Source organism: Dasypus novemcinctus, chromosome 5, assembly GCF_030445035.2.
Source record: "Dasypus novemcinctus isolate mDasNov1 chromosome 5, mDasNov1.1.hap2, whole genome shotgun sequence".
Classification (NCBI taxonomy): Eukaryota; Metazoa; Chordata; class Mammalia; order Cingulata; family Dasypodidae; genus Dasypus; species Dasypus novemcinctus.
The window spans coordinates 78,757,550-78,773,731 of record NC_080677.1 but is presented as its reverse complement, the minus strand read 5'-3'; the positions used below and the strand labels follow the sequence as shown (position 1 = coordinate 78,773,731).

The 16,182-nt window shown below is 33.7% G+C and overlaps 1 protein-coding gene across 1 annotated transcript in view; it reads left to right on the top strand.

Moving 5' to 3' along the window:
• Positions 1-16,182, top strand: part of ORC5 (origin recognition complex subunit 5) — a 79,990-nt gene that overhangs the window by 54,294 nt on the left and 9,514 nt on the right. Inside the window, exon 13 of the mRNA XM_004478989.5 lies at positions 15,259-15,371. Within this exon, the coding sequence (XP_004479046.1) occupies positions 15,259-15,371 (113 nt within the window). The remainder of the gene's footprint in view (positions 1-15,258; positions 15,372-16,182) is intronic.

Below are 16,182 nucleotides of genomic sequence, written 5' to 3'. Positions count from 1 at the left end.
TTGAATTTTAGATAAAATTCATTATATTTTGATCTTATAAATAAGAATATATTAGCACGTTACATTTTGTTTAGTGCTTAGATTTATTAAACTTAAGCACAATTATAAAATTTCTCTTAGACTTTTAAGGTAATTTCAGACATACCCAATTTTCATCTTTAGTGTAATTTTACAGTCATTATCATAAATGATTTTTCTATTTTCATCCAAATAAAATAAACATAATCCTTCTATATATACCTGTCCTTCATGAGTGACAAGGTATTGATACTGTTTTTTTTCTTTCTTCTTTCCTTTCTATTCAGTATGGATAGAACAAACTACCTACCATTTACATGTAGTAAATGATAGTTTATTGGTATTCAAAATTTTCAGTTGATAATATGTTTATTGAAGACCATTTATCCTCTTTAGAAGAAATATTAGTGAATCATTTTTTTTTCCAGAAGTATATTAAAACCAGGTTATGCTTTTTTATCTTTTTTTTCCTTGAAGAAAAATGTTAATTCTCTTGGGAATTTTTGAACAATCTATTTCATTTTTTTGATATTTCTGTATTTTCTCCAGCTCATTCCCGACTACCCCCCAACCTCCATAGTCTTGTATTTAGATGAAGGCAGTAGGAATAGTTTTGAAGACTGTCAGATATATCACTTATTTTTCAATATTAAGACCTATTGTTTTATCTTTTCACAGAGGGTAAAATTGCCAAAGAGTTTTAATTCTAGAATTATTGGTATGGGGTTCTATAGTGAATTTTAAAAGGAAAATGGCCTTTTAAAAAGTGGGAACATTTAATTATGCATATATATGTTTATATTATATATTATTTGTCTTTACATACTCAATTAGCATTTTTGAAAAATTGTTTTTGAAGGTAGTTGCCTGTAATTCCTTTGGTGACATATGTTTTGTTTTGTTTTTAAGATTTTTTTTTCTTTCCTCTTCCCTCCACCCCCCAGTTGTCTGTTCTCTGTGTTCATTTTGCTATATGTTCTTTGTCCACTTCTGTTTCTTTTTGTTGCCTCATCTTGCTGCGTCAGCTCTCCGTGTGTGCGGTGCCATTCTTGGACAGGCTGAACTTTCTTTTGCACTGGGAGGCTCTCCTTACGGGTCGCACTCCTTGTGCATGGGCCTCCCCTACGTGGGGACACCCCTGCGTGGCAGGGCACTCCTTGCGCGCATCAGCGCTGTGCATGGGCCGGCTCCACATGGGTCAAGGAGGCCCGGCGTTTGAACTGCAGACCTCCCATGTGGTAGGTGGACGCCCTATCCATTGGGCCAAGTCTGCTTCCCTCTATGGTTTTTTAAAGAAGGACTAATATTTAATTTCTGAATGGTTCCATATTTAGTTATACGTACTTAATAAGTAAAAATAAATCAAAATATCCTTATAAAATTATTTTTATTTATGAAAGGATGTGAATGAAAAACATTTGGAGCGAAGTTTAACGTACAGTCGAGATTTTCAGGAAGATACACTTTCGTTTATACTTTCTCTGCTTTTGAATTCATGTCATGATAATTTATATTGGGATGCTTTGTTTAATTTTTCAGTCATGAATCAGTCTTTTCCCACGAAAGTTGTGTTATTTCCAATAACATTTAGGAAATAACCTTAAGCTTTCTACTCAGGTGCTGATTTATTAGCTACACAGGATGCATTTAAATTAATTGTTTTTATTTTTTCCAAATTAATTTCTCTTCAGTTAGAAAGCAGAATGACAATTTAGTTATTTTATCTCTGAGAGTTTTGTTTTTTTTAACAGGTACTTCATATCTAATTCAACATAACTGTAGATGTTTTTGTTATACTTTGTTAGGACAGCTAACATTTTATTCAAACAGGTTTTTGGCCTTTTTTCTTCGTACACAAATAGAAATGTAAAAAATTCATATAGTCTTCAGTTTTTTAATGAAGAGATTTTGTTATCTACTTAAGAAGGTTTAAAATTAAAATATTTAATTCAAGCTTCAGATTCATAGTATTTATCTTTTTCTTAGTTGGCATTAAATTTTCCTTTCTTTGTGCTTAAAAGTTCATTTACCATTTATTAAGTTCCCACTGTGTTCCGGGCACTATGTTAGATAATGAGATGATACAAAGTGAAGAAAGTGTGCAGTTCCTGCCATCAAGGACCTTGTAGTCTGTGGCTTCCTTAGCCCTTCATTTCTGCTTGGGGCTGTTAGCTGATTCTAGCTTGTCCTCACTGTGGTTAATGGTGTATGTTTATTCACTGGGAGGACATAAACATGCTGGGAAAATTAATACCTAAAGTGAATAAATAAAAAGATTTTCTCGTTAAGTACTCTGATATTTGATAAGTTAGGTATTTAAGTATCCTCTACCAAATGACAAGTTCAGTGGTTTCCTTCTCATATATCCTTGAAGTTAATGTTGTGGGGCAATGATTGTTTCATACCTGTGTCATGACTAAATTTTCTTAATATCCAATTAAGTTTAGTGATGACGGTATCAAACAATCTCAGTTAAGACTTGAAACTTGTTAAGTTACATACAATGGCTTTTCTTTAAAAATTGCATGACTTTATTTCAAATATTTCATAATTAAAAGTTATGCTTACTCTGTCATTCTTTTATATGCAGTATTTTAAATTATCTTTATAGGTTTTTAAAAACCACTTTAAACAAATGAACTGATTTTATAAAGACTGCATTTATGACTGAAATTTCTATACCTTAACAAATCAATTTACATATTGTACAGTATTATGGTTGATTTGTATTTCTGTGAAAAATAATTACATTTATCTAAATGTTGGTCATATAACATTTGAAATCATAGTTGATGAAATATCTAATGCATATATTGATTAGGTAAGAATTTGACACTTATTAGCCTAAAGTTGTATCATTCTAATATTTAGCTAAAAGGTATTTGTGTAAAGGGATTTGAGTCTGAGAATTATATTTATAGATATTAAACTTGGTGAACAAAAGGAGCAGTTTTCCTAAAAAAAGCATTCCCTCAATACCTAGAGTATTGGAAAATATTAAAAGCTGTTTCTCTTAGCAGTTTTTCTGTGCTTCATTTAGCTTGTACCAGCATTCCAGTGTCTCTACACTATCCAACTAAAAACTTGATATTATTAAGGTAAATTTTGCAAACCACAGAAAATATCTTGAATGCTAACATTTTCTAATAATCTATGTTTATTTCTTAACCATGAATGAGATATGAGGAATTCCATTCCAGAAATGGTTAAGGAGCCTCACTTAAGCCTTCTCACTGATGAATAGGTCAGCAGGGGTGCTGTTTGACAGAGGCATGCACTCTTTTCATGGCAAAGAGCATCCCCACCATAATGCTGTTTCCACTGGTGCAGTAAATTAGATTCTCAAATCTCTTACTACACCTGATGTGGATGTATTACTGTTCTGCCATCAGACCACTTCAGTAGGTGCCTATTACAGGAGATAAAAAAAAAAAAACCTCTTTTGGGATGCTTCATCTTTGAAAAGAGTAAAGTTGATCTATGATTTTCAGTAGTTGCACTGTTGATATAAGGGATATTTGGAATACTGATGTTAATAATTACCAAGGATAATTTTTAAAAACCAGTATATTTTACTCTACTGTCCAGCTGTTCTCATTTCTTAAAGAACAGAATTGTCTTCCCTGAATTTGGTGTTAAAATTTTTCAGTGTAAACCACTTTGCCTTTGTGAGTATGTCAGCCCAGCAGTAGGCATTTTTACTGAACTCTAGCAAAATGGAACCATAGCTCAAGGGTGACATGTAAAATACTGCCTAAGGGATTAAAAAAAAATTGCCTAACTTATGCTTTCAACTTCTGTATAATATAATCTATTGGTACCTTCTTTTTGTAGGCAGTATTTTATAACTACCTTTCTCAAAGACTAGTATTGTATCAATAAATATACCAAATGTATATTTAAATTCATATTTGGGGGGAACTGTATTCAATACCAATAAATTTTCTTTGGTTTGGTACTTTTTTTTTTTTTTTTTGCTGAAAGCACACAAAAAAAGTTAGTGTGTGTGTGTGTACTTGTGAATGCAGTAAGAGACTCCATACTATTATTATAACGACTGTATAGGCAAATATGTACATGAGATTGAGCTTTATGACTAGATTGTTTAAATGAAAAAAAGAGTGTTAATAAGAATAGGTTAAAAGGTAAATGGTTTTGGAAAAATCTGCATTATGGAAATGTGTGCTACATTTTAAAATAATTCTATAAAAATGTGAATAAAAAGAAGTATTGATTCTTAAAGGAGTTTCCAGTGAGAAATTGTCTTGATTCTTTGTCAGGATACAACTAATTAGAGTCCTTTGGAGATTGGCCTCACCTGCCCTTACCTGGACACTCTTCAGTAGCTGTGCTGCAGAGATGAGAAATTAGGTTCCTTTGTCCTAAGTCACCTTTAGAACCAGTTGCTCTCTCACCTTGAGCTACGCTTAAAGGTAGATGAGAATTGAGTTCTCCAGATAAGAAATAATTATGGCCCTATAGTTCAGAATAAGAAAGGGAACTAGATTTGCCAGGGACTGTCTTATCTGCCTCCCTGTCTTCCAGTGCTGTGTGTATGCTGATGACTTTTGAATTTGGTATTTCTAGCCCTTATACCTCTAACTCTGGATGCAAATTACCTATTGAGCAGTAACACCTCAATGTTCCATACACATCACACACTGATATATCTAAAACTGAATTACCATTTCCCCTAAACCTTTTCCTGTGTTTTCAGCCTTACCTAGATTTCAAAACTGGTCATCATTCATTCATTCATTTCTTCATTCACATATACTTTGTCATGTGCATATTGTTAGATGCTAGTCAAAACAAAAGTATACAGTTTTTAGTTTAGCTAAATGGAGACTTTATCTCTGAACCCTCCCTCTCTACTTCCCCCCATTAGATGGTCAGTAAGTCCAGTCTGTTTTTCGTCTTCAGTATAAATTTCTCTTGAATTTATTCCTTTCTTTCCACCTCCACTGCCGTTCCTTTGATCCATACCTTCATTATTTCTTAGATTACTGCACAAGCTTCCTTACTCGTTTATCACAGACTTTTTCCATTTCATCTTCCATGTGTTATTCAGCAGTCTTAAAAAAATTTTTGATCTTATTCTTCCACTTTAACTTTTTTTATAAGTTACATTATTTACAGAACCAAGGCTATATTTCATAGCATTTCTTGTAAGCCCCTTGTCTGTCTGGCACCATTTTCTACTACTTCCTTCATTCATCCTAATATATCAATTCATACTAAGCTATTTCCTCTGTGAAAGAGTATCAGTTTTTTCCTGTTTTTGTGTTGTTACATGTGCTTTCCCCTCACCACTGTTGAGCTCTCTCTTACACTTCATAGTCCACACACCCCAAATACCACTTCTCAATGAATTCACACTGTCTCCCTCCCTATTAGTCATTCTTTTTCTTATAATCAGATAACTGTGGTTCATAGCTCTAACATAGCACTCATATGTTTGTTCCCGCAATACCCTTCATTCTTTGAGGACCTAGTCTTTTCATTTTTGTATCTCTTGCACAGTGCCTTGAATTTAGGATTCACTCAGTGAATGAAAGCCCTTCCATTCTCCTAAAAATGCAGTTATGGTCTCTCTGGTTACTAAGGTTTGAAATCATTTCAGTGCTAAAAAGTTACAGAGATTAAAGGCAGGATCTAAAGTTCCTCTGTTGTTTTAGCACAAACATAGGTGCCACTTTTTGTTTTATCGGAACATATACAAAGACTGACAATTCACCCTTCCCCCTTTTTTTGAAAATAAAAATTCATGGTGATCTTTTAGGTTGAAGAGCTTTAACAGTATTTGCCTGTCTCTTTTATGTGGTTTGCTAATAACCACCTCTACCGTCTATGTGTTGAAGTTTTAGTTTAACTCTCTTGATATGTGCCACATGCTCATAAACTATCACATCTAAACTCAGATCAAACATATTGGTGCTTATTGGGTTGTGTGGGCCCCATACACTAAAGTATCACATGTGAAGTGATTTTTATTAAATAATTTAATATGTTTCAGATTTTAAAGTGCTTCCAGGATAAGCACTATAGAGTAGGACACAATTAAATTGACTTTTATACCAATCTATGAAAATTTAAAAATAACCAACATGTTAAAAATTAATTATGGTTGCAAATTGATTTCCTTTTGTTGGCAGAAAGAACGTAGTTTGTTAGCCCAGGAACAGTTCACACTGTTTCTACATCAAGCATTTCCAGTTGAAGCTTGTTAGTGACTGCCTCTCAGATTAAGAAAAAAAATCCTCACTCTGGTACATGAATTTATATTGTTGAGACAAAAATAATCAGCTCATCTCATATGGATGAGAACAAAGAACGTGATAGTACACAGAGAATAAAGATTAAATAAGCAAATATTGCACAACTCCATTTAAAATGTAAATCTAAAAATATTCTACATATAAAGAGCTTTGCTTTTTTTTTTTTAACTTTTCTCTATGAGTTACGACATTTGAGCCAGTGGGGAAAATATATACTTTTGTCTTTTTATCAGATAAGTTGATTATTTTAAAACCAAAGTAAAACAAAGTACATTAATTGGTGCCCATAAACTAGTAATATATAAAAACTAGGGAAATACAATTCCATTTGATAACAAGATACTTCTATTTTTTTAGAGTTTAAAAAAAAAAAATTTAAACCAAGGACTGAAAACCAGAATTTTTATTTTTGAGGAAAAAAATCAATGGGAGCATAGCACTGAAAACTTAGAGGTGAAGTTACTGACATTTAGAACAGCTTTTTTCTTTAAAACTTCATTTTGTATTTTCTGGCATGAAATCTAGATCCTGACTTTGAAAAATAAAAATCACTCCCTTGAATATCCTTTCGTTCATTTGAATTTGAGTCTAACACAATAGAATAGGCAGGAAAAGGTGCTATGGAAAATAGTATATACTTCTCTAAAATCTGGGGTTTATTGACAAAAGATTTATGTTCTCATAGGTAATAGAAACCCAGAAGGGGGGAGTATTAGTTTCCCCACAAAATTTTAAATTTGCTTGGATAATTAAAATGGCATGTTTTGAAAAAGACGCTATTGTTTCAGGAGAGACCTTTCTGTTGCCTTACTTTAAAAATTTTTAATGTTTACCTTTTAGTTTCTTCAACTCTTAGAAACTTGGTATGACTTAGAGTCATGAGGTTTTTGTAAATGATTTTTAATTCACAAGTGTGTAGGGAATTTTACTTAGGATATCATTTTCAATGTTTAATATTTTCAAATTTTAAGAAATCATGCTTTCCCCCTCACCTTAAATTATTATCTTTTAAAATTAAACCTTAAAAACAATAAATTTCATATGTAATATACAATCTGATTTATGAAACGTTAGGTCATTAGGTTAATAAATTCCACTGTAATATGTAACTTTTTTGACATCAAATTGCACACATCTGATAAATTTTGTTCACAGGATTGTTGACTTTTTATTGTTACTTCTAAAACCATTACCTATATCCCTGGGACCGGATATTGGTCTGAATTTAGATATTTCTTTGTCCTTATTGCTGCAGTTCTATTTAAGGGGTTTTCTCTGTAGTCCCTACTCTGCTGGGCTTCTAAACCTCCAGCATAGTCATAGTACCCCCTTACAGTGCGGAATGCTGGCCAAGCTGTCAGTTTACTAACTTCTCCTTAGTGTTGGCTTCTTCCACAACAGAGTTTTCTCTATCCCAACAAAGTTCTCTCTTCCCTCTTTTTCTTCAGCTCCCTGTTTGGTGTAGTATAAGGAGTAGGGCTTTTCTTTCAAATGGTATTCAAATCTAGGGCTCTTCTTGTTATTATTAGCTCAGTGACCTTCAGCAATTTGCTTAATCTCTCTGAAGCTATTTCCTCACCTTGAAAAAAAGGTTTATTTATAATATCTAGCTTAATGAGATTGTTGTGAGGCTTGAAGAAATTAAAGTGCCTGTCATTATGTCTGCCATAGAGCTAGGACTCAATAAAAGTTCCATTCCCTATACCACTTATTACACATGGGCACTAATATTAATTATTTCCCATAGCTCTTTTTACCCCCTTCTCTCAAGAGTTGTGTATATCCTCTGCTATATCCTGAGAGAAGGTGTAAATGCTAGGTTACATGTCTGTCATTCTCAGGTATGCTAGGTTACATGTCTGTCATTCTCAGGTATTTTGAAGGAAGTGGAAGAAAAGATAAAAGCACAGACTATTACATATTGGAGGTCTTCAGTCACAGTAATAATATCATCTTGGAAAATTACCTTTTAATGTTCATCAGCACCCAAAATGAGGCATTAATTTGGCTAAGCATTTTTAATATGTTAAATATTTTTAAATGAAGTATTTAATTTAAAAAATTGTTAGAACTCTAAAATGTTTTATAGTAAACTCTGGCATGGTATATGTGTTATATCTTTTTCATTGAGACTTCTGGATTAAATAATTTTGAAGCATGTGCTGAAGTACCTCAACATATTACTTTTGAAGGGTGACTGACTAGGGATTAATAACGCCAGTCATCCTTTTATGATGTCTGTCTTCTCATGTGTAAAGTGAGACAATAGTTAGTATTCGTTGTGCCCAAGGTTTCCCATCTTGATGGGCTAGCTCAGAATTCTATTTTGCAGGGTTTTTTTACATTGGGTGTTTTTGTTTTTAATAAATTTTAAGTACTGTTGGTATTTATCCCCCCCACCCCAAAAAAAAAAACCCCAAAACTTTCACCATTAGAAAAATAGAAATAAAAACTAGAATTTGGTAAAACGTAGAACACTCAGGTTAGGATTTATGTAACAATAGCTTGTTATATTCCTCCTGTGCTTTAGAAGAGGTAATAAGTTGTATTAGCCGTGGGTTTGTAACAACTTTATGAGAACCTTTATGGGCTCACAGCATGAAACTAGTGGCTACAAAAACGAATTACAAGTCGTTACTAATCAATCTCCTTATCTCATTTAATAGGCTACTCACTATTTTACACATTAACAACCAACTTAATTTATTACCACTTTTATTTCATTTAACTTATCTCCTAAACTAGGTAATGAAATGTAAACTCATGAAAACTCAAAATTTTTTACTTTCTCTTAACTTTTTTCTCATGTAAATATGAAATATTACTAAGAAAGGCATTTACTAGCTTATGAAATCTTTTTTTTGCCTTGAATCAGTTTTACTTTTATGTTATATTACTAAATTTCTTAATTGGGTGAAATATGAATCCTAATCATAGAAATAATTTCAGTTAGGAAATAATACTGATAATCTATGCCAGGTGCAAGCTACCCTGAATTTTCTTTGACTTTTTTAATACTCTCTGGATTTTCCTGTTATCATTTCTTTACCCACTTCACATTTCTAATTAAAATGTGAAAGAATCTTATGTGCTTAACTTATTCACATGTTTTGACCACTTCTCTCTTCATTTTAATCCCTAATACAAAATTACTCAAGAAAATCAGGTCTTTCACTTTTTTTCTGGACCTTATATATAGAAAGCTGGCACTCAACCACTGAGCCACATCAGCTCCATTGAGTTAGTGTTTTTGTTTGTTTGCTTGTTGTTTTTGTTGTTGTTATTGTTTTTATCAAGCTCTGGGAACCGAACCCAGGACTTCCCATGTGGGAAGCAGGTGCTCAGCTGCTTGTGCCATGTCCACTCCCCCACTAGTACCTATTTTAAAATTCTCAAACTGAAAATAAAAGTTAAAGGTAATGATTAAAAGTATTCTTTTTACTGTGCTATGGTAATATGTGCCTATGTTGATATATGTGACCATTGTATTATTTGGTGATAAGTGCCAAGAAAGTTTGCCTTTTGTAATGTCATGGAATACCTAGCATATTACAAAGTTAACCCATAGTTAGGTACTCAGTAAATATTGTTGAATTTTTAAAATTTTTTATTTAATAGGTCATTATGAAATAAATGACCACTCATTTTTTATTTAATTTGTGAGGAGACAAGGTAGAGTCCCTGGTAAAATTCTAGATGTTACATTCTTTGTATGCACAATAGCTGGTCCCATTGATGTCTGAAGTAAAATCTCCTTTCTAAAGTATGATATAAGAAACTGGACGAGTAGGAGAATAAAAAAATAGAAACGATTCTATAAGTGATATTGTTGCATGTAGTGAAAGTTCCTAAAATGCTACAGTCTAAAGAAGGATTTAATTCTCTACTGCATACTAAAAGGAACTTTCATTGATTCATTTCATAATTATTTATGTGGGTGTGCTTTCTTAGAATAATCATAGATGATACCTTGAATTTTGACTCTTCTCAGAGTAAGGTATCACTCTTTAATATAAAGGCTTTCAAAGGTTTACATGGAAATTTATTAACAAAACAATAAAATTAATTGGCTTCTAAGGAATTTTACTTCCACAGAATATCTGTGTCTAATGACTAAATATCCAGATAGGTAGCAAGTATTACTGGTTCATTAATTTTGGCTATTTTTTTAAACCCCTTTCTATCATATATGCTCATTTTGTTACCAGAGTTTGTTTAGGTTCTTGACTGCTGCAGAAATGAATTTCAAGAGCACATTTGGTAAGTTAGGCCAGTAATTTATTCAGGTAGGGAGGGGTGAGAAATGGGAGAAAATAACAAAACACATCAGGGGTCCCAGGTAGGGAGGAGGGGGCTGAAAAGGGATAAAGAAGGCTGATTTACAAACTATAATTCCCCATTATAGATTATAAATGCCCAGGTTTTACTTGCATGGCCATCATGGCAGAGGAAAAACAGCGAGAGCAGATTGCAGAGAGCAGGAACAGGAGTCCAAAGGTGCGAGCAAGCTCAGGCCTTGTGCCTGCTTTTTGAGCGAAGAATTATCCTACCCCTTTGCTAATGGCAGAGGAGGAGTTCCAGCAGTTTGTTGTTTTGATTGACTACCCCCTACCCCAATCAATCCCCCATGAGGGCCCAATGATAAAGTCTTTAGGGAATATCCGGGGCTCCTCCTGGCTTCCGGGGGAGACCTTGTTCTGGATGGAAGAATCTTGGGGAGGGTCTTCCAGCAGCCATCTTGGGGTTTTTGATATCTACCTGGACTTTTTGCCAGGTTCCAGATCTATTTGTTGATGCCCTTCTTGCTGGCCTGCTTCAATTTGTTTATTTAAGTAAAGGAGTTGATTTTCTTTCACATGGAATCTGTTCAGGGACCTGAGCCATCGAGAACTTCTATTTTTTTTAGGGTTTTTTTTTTGTTTGTTTGTTTGTTTTAATGTTCATGTTGTTGCAGTTTGGAATTAAACAAAAGTGAAAGGAACCGAGTGAGACTATGGTGCAGCAGTGGTAAGGGAATGGGACAGCCTGAAGAGTTTTGCTGCCCACCTGGACAAGACTCTAGAGCACTTCTTTGGGTGTGAAACCATAGTCCAGGAACTGGCCCTTTGATTTTTAAGCTTTGAAACTCTGTTTTACAGGTTTTCTTAGATGTGGTCATTTTCTTAAGAATATAATTAGAATTATTTATACTAATCAAATCTCAAGAGACAAATTATACACCAGAATGCCAATTTGTTGATTAATATTATTAAGCAGACTGGATATTGAAAAATGGTTAAGCAAACAAGATATTAGAATTTCTTGATTAACATACCCCCTCTTTGAGTGTTGTCTACTTGGAAAACTTTTAAAGTAATAGTACAGTTTATTGAGGGATTGCTTTGTGCCAGATATTGAAATAGCACTGTGACATATGCTCAGTTTTAATGATCTCATAAGTACTTAGAACATTCTGCATGGTTGCTTCATTGTTATTGTACATAAGTTTAAAAATTAAGACTGATATTGTGACTAATATGAAGACTACTGCTAGTAAATGGCAGAAGATTGGTCTTTCTAACTCTGAATGTTCTTTCTCTTAAACTATGCTCTGTCTCTTCTGAAATCAGAAGATTAAGCATGCCTTCAGAGTGAACTCCAGGGTGGGAGCAGGAAAGAGATAATTGGATGATCTTAATATCTTGAATGATAGACAACCCACCCTGACGATGGGCACATACTTATAGCACATACCAGATTTCCAAGTTAATGGGCAAGGGGCCCTTTGTCTTACTGTTGAAGGCACATTGCCAAGTTTATTCCCTTGAAGGTCGCTTTTTGACTGTTTTACACATCATCCCTATTCTATGAACATTTTTCAGGCCAGAGTTTAGTGCAACTTATTAGATATAAATTCTCTTGGCTGTCATATTTAGTCATGCTTTTCAAAAGTTTTGAAATTGGAGGTAGGACACATAAATACCCATCAAGTGAGTTTCTGCTACAACCTGTCATTATGAATTTGGATAAGTCAATGAACATTTCAGGTTCCATATTGGCCGACTTAATAATTTGAATCTAGCAATTTACTCTAATGTAGAAGTTAGGAAACTTTTTTAGTAAAGGAATAGATAGTAAAGAGTTTAGGTTTTGTGGGCCAAGAATCAACATGGAGGATAAGTTGGTACTTGTTTAAGAGAGAAAATTGTTTTCTCACCTTACCCTGTTTGACTGAAGTGGATCATTCTGCATGATGGACATGCTTTGTGCTCAGTTGCTATGATTAGAAAGACATTCTTAGGACAAAGAGCAGCCAGATTAAGGACGTGGGACCTTGTAGGCTGGGCAGGCAGAGCAGCCACTATGGTCATTTTCACTCTGTTCCAGTGACACCCAGGTCCCTGTGCACCCTTTGCAAATCTCACAGGATTGCTAGTAACCGATCACATTCTCTGATCCTGAAAACAAAGCAAAACAAACATGAAAACTAGGAAAACTCCCTCAATTGGAGATTAAGAAAGACTTCTGAAACAGCTTGGGGGTACCAAAGAAGAAATCAAAATGGGAAATGAATAGAACACATAACTACTTGTAGTAGAGGAAAAGATATCATTCAGTTCAGTAAAGGGCAAGAAAGGAATGAGAAAGGCATATAGAAAAGGACAAATAGAAAAGTTGACATAATTGAAGGAATAAAATTTTAGAAAATCTATGAGAATAATAGAAGCAAATGTAGTAAGTGATCAACTGAAAGATAAAGGTTGTCAGACTAGCTATAAAAACAAAATTCCCCTACCTGCTGTTTATATGAAAATTGTCTAAAGTTAAAAAATATCAGAATATCAGACTTGAAAGTAAAATGATCAAAAAGTAACATCTCAGGAAAGAAGCCATCCCATATAAAAGAATGCTAGTGTTGGGGATTGAATCATACACGTCCCAATCCCTAGCCCTTTGGGCATAAACTCATTTGTCAATAGGACCATTGAAAATGGTCCAGACTGAATGAGGGTGGGCCTTATTCCAATATGGCTGAAGTCTTTAAAACCAAAGGAAATTGGACACAGAAGAAGTAGTCACGGGGAGCAGCCAGAATCTATAAGCCAGTGGGAGTCAAAGGAGAAAAGAGAAGATACCACTGTGTACATTGCCATGTGACAGAGAAACCAAGGATCAAAGATCACAGGCCACCAGCCCTAGAATGCCACAATCTTTGGGGAGAATGCATCACTGCTGGTGCCTCTATTTTGGATTTCTCCTAGCCTCAAAACCATGAGCCAAAAAATCCCTTTTGTTTACAACAATCCATTGTATGATATTTGTTTCAGCAGGTAGGGAACTAGAACAGCTGATATAACTATATTAATATCAGGAAATTTTAAAACAAGAATAATGAATATATTCATTTCACAGTAAAACAGTAATTTTAAGCCTGTTCATTTAATAACAACATGAATTTTAAAATGTAAAGCAAAAACTAACAATTGCAAGGAGAAAAAGACAAATTCCCTGGAGAATATTAATACATCTCTCAGTTTTGATAGAGTAGGTAGATAAAAATGGTGTACATGTAAGATTTGAACAGAATTAACAAGCTTGATCTAATAGACATATTTAGAACAGCACGTAAAAATTGCAAAATACTCTTTTCAACACACACAACATTTATAAAAAATGTTTCAAGGCATAACCTAATTTATGATATTGAATTAAAAATTAAAGTCTTAGCCTTTTGAATGCAAAGCTTCATATTTTGATGTATTAATACAAAAGGTTTTTTAGTTGAAGTAATGCTTCATGTTTACAAAATATAGTCTTTTCTCAATATAAAATTCTGTGATATCTACCATCTGTTCATCCTTGAACTTGTTAATAAAGTAATGACAGCCGACTGAACACTGCATGGCAATTTTCCCTTTAAAATTATAATGGGAAATGCAGTGGAAGTCCCTATAGCTTAGTAGGATGAGCATGGGCTCAAGTTTGAATTCTTGTTAAGCCACCTACTAGTTCTGGGATTTAGAGAAACTTACTTAACATACCTGTAACACTCATCTATGAAATAAATGTAATAATAATGTCTACCTCATGGGGTAATGAAGAATAAATAACATGTAAGCAAATCAATACTGTTATCATTTTTATTATTCATAGAATGTTTATTGATGAGCATCTGTAAAATATTAGTTCCAAATTAAGTGAAAAGTTTCAATTCCTCAGACATAAAATTAGGTATTAGAGCTATTATAACTTAAACTTTTTACCCCTTCTGTTGCATAGAGCAGTTACGGGTCACAAAGTCTCCAAATCTTTTTTCTTGTCATTGTTGACCTTGTTTTTCTGCTGGTTTACAGGAGATGGGAATTAGAAATTGGGAGAAATTGGGCTGCTCAAAATATTTTAGCTCTTGGATCAGCTTTCTTTCTTGGATTTCAGAGCACCTAAAACTTTGGTTGACCCTATGAATGTGAGGTTATTTTGTGACTTGGTTTTGACCTTCCAAAGTACACTTTTACTTTTGTCAGTATTAATCCTCTAGGTGTATCATGGATGCATTTCTTATCTCTCATCTATTCAGCTACCCAACTCTGAAAAAGGACAAATCTCATTTTTAATGGCTTAACTCCCAAGGGAGTACAGATTTCATATTCTGAAGTATTTAAATAGAAACTCTATAAAATGCTTATGTGGAGCAGGACTGTGTTTTATTTGTCGTTTTTTAAAAGTTAGTGGTCATGCATCTGAATCATTAATGAAACTGTCTCTAGTGGAATCCTTAACAACTGATTGTTAGTTTGATTAACTAGGACTTTAAATGTACATATAAATTTGTGTATATTAATTTCAAAGTAGCCATATTTTTGCAGATTCTTTGTGGATTCTGTTATATATTTTTATCAAAGAAACTATAAAAGGTTTCAGAAACAAGGAAATCTTGCAATCTCATTAAAAGTTTTTCATTAAAATGCTTCCTCATTTTTAGATTACCTCTCTAGTGACCCTTCAACTCTTAGCTCTAGTTGGCCATGATGATCAACTTGATGGACCAAAATACAAGTGCACGGTATCTCTCGACTTCATCAGAGCTATTGCAAGGTAAGAGTACAGGTATTATTAATGTGAAATGTCTTGAATTATGTAAATGATATACTAAATATAAAAATTAATGTTCTTCCTAATGTAATGTCATTAGTCATTTAGAGGAGAAAAGATCATTTAAGTGCCAAGATTGAAAAGATCCACTGTAGAATAAACCTTCTCATAAAATTTACAAATGACATAAAATTGGTAGGAACAGTTAACATGTTATGATGACAAAAATCAAGATTCTAAAAGAGCTTAGACTGTTATGATGGTCCTGTAATAGTAGGTGGAATTTAACACAGTTGGCTACAAAAAAATTATGTGTACTGAAATAGGATGGGAGAGACCTGGCTTAGGTCCTAAGTATTTTAGCTGACTACAGGTTTTTAAAACCATGATTTAAGTAACACCGGTAGAAATATAGTGGTTCAAGGGATATAATAGTTCTACTGGATGTTTCCATAAATAGATTGAATCTGGTGTACTGCGCTGTCTTGGAGTTTTAAGGAGGCCATGGACAATTGGGTACATGCCGAGGTGGTCACAAGAAGAGAGGTATAACTAGGAACCAGGTCACATTCCTGGGGATGTGAGAGAAAAGCCATAGGAAGAACATGTTAGCTATCTCAAATATTTCAGGAGCTGTCATGTGCAAAATGGATGAATCTTATTCTCAGTAATTCCAGAGCATTAGAAGTTCTCTGAAGAAAAGTATGTCTAAATGAGAGCTGTCTAAAAATGTAATGGGTTTCCTCACAAAGAGGTGTACTTAAATTGTTATAGAAAATGTTCAGGCCATTTATATGAAGGAAAAAAAAAACAA